Source organism: Dryas octopetala, chromosome 6, assembly GCF_963921425.1.
Source record: "Dryas octopetala chromosome 6, drDryOcto1.1, whole genome shotgun sequence".
In the NCBI taxonomy this organism is placed as follows: Eukaryota; Viridiplantae; Streptophyta; class Magnoliopsida; order Rosales; family Rosaceae; genus Dryas; species Dryas octopetala.
The window spans coordinates 9,467,805-9,473,952 of NC_141371.1; the positions used below are offsets into that span (position 1 = coordinate 9,467,805).

The window sequence follows — 6,148 nt, forward strand, 5'->3', positions numbered from 1 at the left end:
ATTAAAACTCTTTGCATAAAAGAGAGAGACGCACTTCCGAACGAAGACCATATCTTTTATGAAATTTGATGTAGTGTGAGAAAGAGAGGCAAAGCTGAGTTGCCTTTGATACTGGTGCATATTAGTCCTGCTTGTCAGCACATGCATTCCACTTTCCACTACAAAATCGACTTTGGACCCCAAATTTTACCTCACCTACAAGAAAAGCACACTCCACCCTTCCACACACCCCCTTCCCCTCTCTCTCTCTCTCCAAATCATCATGATCATCATCTAGACTAGGATAACAAACCAAGTCTCATACAACTATACACTGCATATATAATTGATCTGCGCTATAGCTACATATAGCTGAGTTCAAACCTAGCTAGAATCTCCCTTTAGCCTGCTCTCCCAAAACCCTTCTCATCACTTCCTTCTTTCAACATTAAACTCACCATATATGCCATGAACCCAAAACATCATCATGATCAACATGTTCTCCATCTATTAATTCACCCTCTAATTAAATATTTAACCTTCTTTTGAATTTCTTCTCTGCTAATTATACAAAGCAAGCAAGTAATTGCAGATATTAGAGAGTAGTTGAAGATGAGAGCAGGAGGCTGCACACTTCAACAGGGTCTGACTACAGAGGCTGCAAACGTAGTGAAGCAAGCAGTAACCCTAGCCAGGCACCGCGGCCATGCCCAAGTCACTCCTCTCCATGTTGCAAGCACCATGCTTTCTTCTGCAACCGGCCTATTGAGAACCGCTTGCCTTCAATCACACTCTCACCCACTTCAATGCAAAGCCCTTGAGCTTTGCTTCAATGTTGCCCTCAACCGCCTCCCCGCCTCCAACTCCAGCCCCATGTTGGGTTCTCACCACCCCCAAAACACCTCCATCTCCAATGCCTTGGTGGCCGCCTTCAAGCGCGCACAGGCTCACCAAAGGCGCGGCTCTATTGAGAACCAGCAGCAGCCCCTCCTAGCAGTCAAAATAGAGTTGGAGCAACTCATAATCTCTATCTTAGATGACCCAAGTGTTAGTAGAGTCATGAGAGAAGCTGGTTTCTCAAGTACCCAAGTGAAAAGCAATGTGGAACAAGCTGTGTCATTAGAAATATGTTCCCAAAGTACCCCTAATTCTGTGAGTACTGCTAAGTCTAACAAAGAAAGCAATCTCCTAGTCCAAGGTAAACCAGTAGTAGTGGTACCAGCTGCAGATCCAGTTAGGAATGAGGATGTGACAAGCGTTATAGAGAATTTGGTGAACAAAAGAAGGAAAAGTATCGTGGTTGTGGGAGAGTGTCTTGCTAGTATTGAGGGTGTGGTTAGAGGAGTGATGGACAAGGTTGACAAGGGAGATGTTGTTGAGGCTTTGAGAGAGGTCAAATTTGTAACCCTTTTACTCTCCACTTTTGGGAATTTCTCTAGAGTAGAGGTTGAACACAAACTTGGAGAGCTTAACAGTGTGGTGAGGAGCTGTGTTGGCAAAGGGGTCATTTTGTACTTGGGAGATCTCAAGTGGACTAGTGAATACAGGGCTAGTAGTTCAAGTGAGCAGGGAAGGGGGTATTATTGTCCTGTGGAGCACATGATCATGGAGCTGGGGAACTTGGTTTGTGGCATTAATGGAGTAGAGAATGGGAGGCTTTGGCTTTTGGGGATTGCTACTTTCCAAACTTACATGAGATGCAAATCTGGTTATCCATCACTGGAGACTGTTTGGGGTATTCACCCCCTTACAATTCCTCCCGGCAGCCTGCGCTTGAGTCTTGTTACTGCTGACAGGTAAAAGCAGTTGGTAAAGTTTCATGAAATTAATATTTCCATCCTTGTATATTATCTCATCACTCATATAATTTGTCTTTCAAAAGTGTTCAGATATTCTTGGAATTACCTACAATTAGTATTGTACTTCTCTTTCATTTCTTGATCTTGAGGAAAATGTGCAAAGAACTTTGATTAAGTACTTTTGTCTTTTCTTCCTTTTGAATTGGATGGGGGAATGGTGAACAAGGACTTGTCTTTAGCATTACCTCTCTTCTTGAGTACTAGTGAAGGCTATTCATTCTTATGCAACTTTACTTGTATTTACAGTGACCTGAGTGAGTCTACAAGCAGCAAGATAGCAGCTGAAACTGGAACCAGCAGCAGGCTAATACAACTTGAAGGTGGAGATCTGAAGCAACTCACTTGCTGCGCCGAGTGCTCAGCCAAGTTCGAAGCTGAAGCTCGAAGCTTACAAAGCAGCAGCATCTGTAACAGTGAATCCACCACTTCAAGCCAGCTTCCTGCATGGCTCCAACAGTACAAAAATGAGAGCAAAGGACTAAGCACCACCACTAATGATCCTCAGGTACTTGTAATTAATTATAACATCTTAATCAATTTCTTAATTAAACTTCAGAATTATTACCCTACATATATGTGGCCCAACATTATTGATGGAAGTACTCCAAAACTAACTTTTTTCCCTTTGCAATTATCTTGTTCTCTTTTCTTTTGTTCCAGAGCTCTGTCCCAGTTGCAGACCTTTGCAAAAAGTGGAACTCTATTTGCAATTCAAGGCACCAACATTCCAATTCCTCTGAGAAAACCCTCACATTCTCTTCTCTCTCACCCTCTTCCTCCACTTCCGGTTTCTCGTACGAGCAGCAACCACAACAACAACACCCTAATTTGCACCACCACCACCATTATCAGTACTGGCCAGTGGTCGAAGTACGACCCAAACAGCACTCATGGAAGGACCAACACAATTTCTGGATGTTCGAAACCCCTAACAAGGCAGTATCACTCGAACCCAGTTTGAGAATGTACAACATTAATCCGGAGAACAAAAATAAGGATTTATACCCCAATATTTCATCGAATGCGAATTCTACCCCTAACTCAGCCTCATCCAGTGATGTTGTCATGGAAACAGACTACGTCCAGAAGTTCAAGGAACTCAATGCTGAGAGCCTCAAAACCCTATGCAATGCATTGGAGGCAAAGGTCCCATGGCAAAAGGACATAGTTCCCGAAATCGCCAGCACCATCTTAAAATGCAGGTCTGGAATGGTAAGAAGAAAAGGCAAAGTGGCGGGAAATTATCAAAGCGAGATCAAAGAGGAAACATGGCTGTTCTTCCAAGGCCTCGACATGGAAGCCAAAACAAAGGTTGCAAGGGAATTGGCGAGGCTTGTTTTCGGGTCTCAAACCAACCTCATCTCCATTGCCTTGAGCAGTTTCTCGTCAACTCGAGCTGATTCAACCGAGGATTGCAGGAACAAGAGATCGAGAGACGAAAAGAGCTGCAGCTACGTAGACAGGTTCGCGGAAGCGGTGTCCTTTAATCCACACAGAGTGTTTTTGGTGGAGGATGTGGAGCAAGCGGACTACTGCTCTCAAATGGGGTTCAAGAGAGCGATGGAGAGAGGAAGAATAGCGAATTCGAGTGGCCAAGAAGTTAGTCTTGGAGATGCCATTGTTATTCTGAGCTGCGAAAGCTTCAGCTCGAGATCAAGAGCTTGCTCTCCCCCTGTCAAGCAAAAAACAGAAGATGGTGCTGCAGCTGTAGAGGAAACAAGCCCTTGTGTGTCTCTTGATCTGAACATTTCATTCGGTGATGAAGATGATGATAATGAGTATCAGTCGATTGATGACATTGGTCTTCTTGAATCGGTGGATCGAAGGATTATTTTCAAAATTCAAGAATTGTGAGAAAAAAAAAAAAAAAGAATAGAATGTGATCAGGTGGTTTTTCTTTCTCATTTTTAATTATTAGCTTTTGAGCTAGATGTCTTTTTGCTTCTTTTGAAACTTTTTTTGTTTAATTAGCATGTTTTTAGATTCTTAGGCTGGAGATTAAAAGAGTTTTCCTCTTTATGTAAAACTACATGTATATTATCATCCATATGATTTTCCTGTAACAAGTTAATTGGTTGTCGATCGGTTTAATTTCCATAATTTTTTTCTTTTTTCCTTTTTATTTTTTAAGCAGACATCTCTTTTTTACTTTTCTTTCCCTTATTTGTGCATATATGGAAACAACCATTACAGTTCTTGTGCATGCACCAAACTATACTGGAGTAGATATGACGTAGTGGAAAGTTTCATCTTTCCACCTCCTATCACTATTTTGTACCACCAAGCTATTCCCATTTCCCATGGGAAAATATTTGGGTCAACCCTTCCCCCAAAATAATAATTTCGATAATATCGACGCATGATCGAAACCGTTCACTTTTTAAATCACCTATTATAGATCATTTCTACAAAAAATCAAATCAATCGGAAATCGTTTGATTATATAACTGTTGTCAATTAAGTAGAAAAAATTGATAGTTTTCAATTAAAGAGTGATTTTTTGACCAAACCGTTGATTTTTCTATCTAATCAACAACAGTTATATAATCAAACGATTTCCGATTGAGTTAATTTTTTGCAGAGATGATCTATAATAAGTGATCTAAAAAGTGAACGATTCTGATCATGCACCGATTTACCAAAATTATTATTTTAGGGGAAGGGGTGACCTTGGAGTACCCCAAAGGGTGACCCAAGTAGTGTCCCATGGATGCATTGGTCAATTAATATGGCAACAATGCTTGCAAACAAGACGACCACTTGAGAGGCTAATTTTTGGATTTGACCAAGGTGGAAATTCTTAGAATTAGTGGATATCAAATCAATTTTCCCATCTATCTATCCTAATATTTAGGAAAAAAATTACAGAAATATATGGAATTTGGATTCTCAACTCATTTTGTTTTTACTTGTCTCAATTCTAACCGTACATATAATATACATCCAAAGATTTATAGAACTCTATTAACACCCAAATATGGTAATTACATTACCTTACTTCAACATTAATTAATCCACCCTTCATTCCATGTACATACAAGACATTCACTTTTACTACTTTACCTTTCATGTCATACACATTGCGCATGTGTGATATGTCTGGTATCTAGTATCAACTAGTGTGTAATTAGCATGATACATATTAGTAGCTCATTCCCTTAAAAGCTTAAGATTTTTAAAGTTCGATCTAGTTACAAGAGATCTGAGTCCAAATTAAAGCTCTAATCCACTTTCTCAATTCACTTCTTTGTTGATTTAAGGTCCGTGTAAGGTGAGCAGCGCCTATGTGTGTCTCTTTCCTTGTATATTTCTCTAACTACTCATACACATGATAATTAAGGCTCCTCATAACGAATGATATTATTTTGATACAGTATATTATTGTTAGTTTATTCCTTAACAGTGTAAGCTTTTGGAATTTTGTGATTCAATATATATAAAGAGTGAGTTGATTTGAACAATTCTTTCACTTTATTTTTATTTTTTTTGCAAAATTTTAAATCCAATTTTACTTTTGAAAAAAGTTTGGAAAATCTCCCACGGCCCTCCCCCTTCCTGGCTTTGTGGTCAGACGAAGTGCTCATGACGCATTCTCTCTAGCCAAAGGAAATAAGACACCAGAAAAGAATATAAAACGTACAACACACAAAAGCAAACAAAACAGAAGAATTTATGTGGTGAAATCTTGCCTACATCCATATATGAGAGAAGGAGAACGAAAATTTAATATCAACTAAACAGTTCAAAGGATACCTTGCAACTCATAAATACACCAATAGACTGTGCTCTCAAGTTCCTCACATGCTCATAACTAGCTCAGAGCCCTAGCTAATATACCCTTATACTCTCCAAGTTTATCACACGGACAATCTCTTTATAGTAATTTCTCAATCTCTTCTATATATGGATCAGTATTCATTGTTTTTTGTTCCTTTTTTTGTGTGTGTGAGGAGTTAAATAAGTAGTTTTGTTTTGATAATACTATTTATATCATATCTACTGATCATTTTATGTGTTATAGTCGATCGGTGAGTTCTTTTTTCTTCGAAATATATAAGAGTTGCTTACATTCTCTTAGCAGGTTTCAACAATGTATTAATTAACTACCACTTTTGAGCGCATACCCTTAAGTGCATGCCTTATTAAAAATAAGACGTTAATAATTTAAATACGCTAACATAAGGAGTATATATATAGTTGAAGTGGTGGCTAAATATTAATTATCTCATCATGATTATTTGTTTTGTTTAAAACCACTAAAGCAATAGCTAGATTAATTATCGCGCCATGATGCAGATTTGCAAATCAAG

The 6,148-nt window shown here is 39.0% G+C and overlaps 1 protein-coding gene across 1 annotated transcript; it reads left to right on the plus strand.

Annotated features, from left to right (window-relative positions):
- Positions 1 to 288: 288 nt before the first annotated feature.
- LOC147282157 (Double Clp-N motif-containing P-loop nucleoside triphosphate hydrolases superfamily protein) lies at positions 289 to 3,883 on the plus strand. The gene is made up of 3 exons (XM_086247787.1): positions 289 to 1,775; positions 2,085 to 2,343; positions 2,499 to 3,883. The coding sequence occupies exons 1-3, from the start codon at positions 592 to 594 to the stop codon at positions 3,690 to 3,692; spliced, it is 2,637 nt and encodes an 878-aa protein (XP_086103913.1). The 5' UTR covers positions 289 to 591; the 3' UTR covers positions 3,693 to 3,883.
- The last annotated feature ends 2,265 nt before the right edge of the window (positions 3,884 to 6,148 follow it).

What these genes read in the sequence shown, in the direction of transcription:
- LOC147282157 (XM_086247787.1), top strand. Translation starts at nt 592, where the DNA reads ATGAGAGCAGGAGGCTGCACACTTCAACAGGGTCTGACTACAGAGGCT. An exon ending in AGTCTTGTTACTGCTGACAG is followed by an intron (nt 1,776 to 2,084) that starts GTAAAAGCAGTT and finishes TTGTATTTACAG; the next exon opens with TGACCTGAGTGAGTCTACAA. An exon ending in CCACCACTAATGATCCTCAG is followed by an intron (nt 2,344 to 2,498) that starts GTACTTGTAATT and finishes CTTTTGTTCCAG; the next exon opens with AGCTCTGTCCCAGTTGCAGA.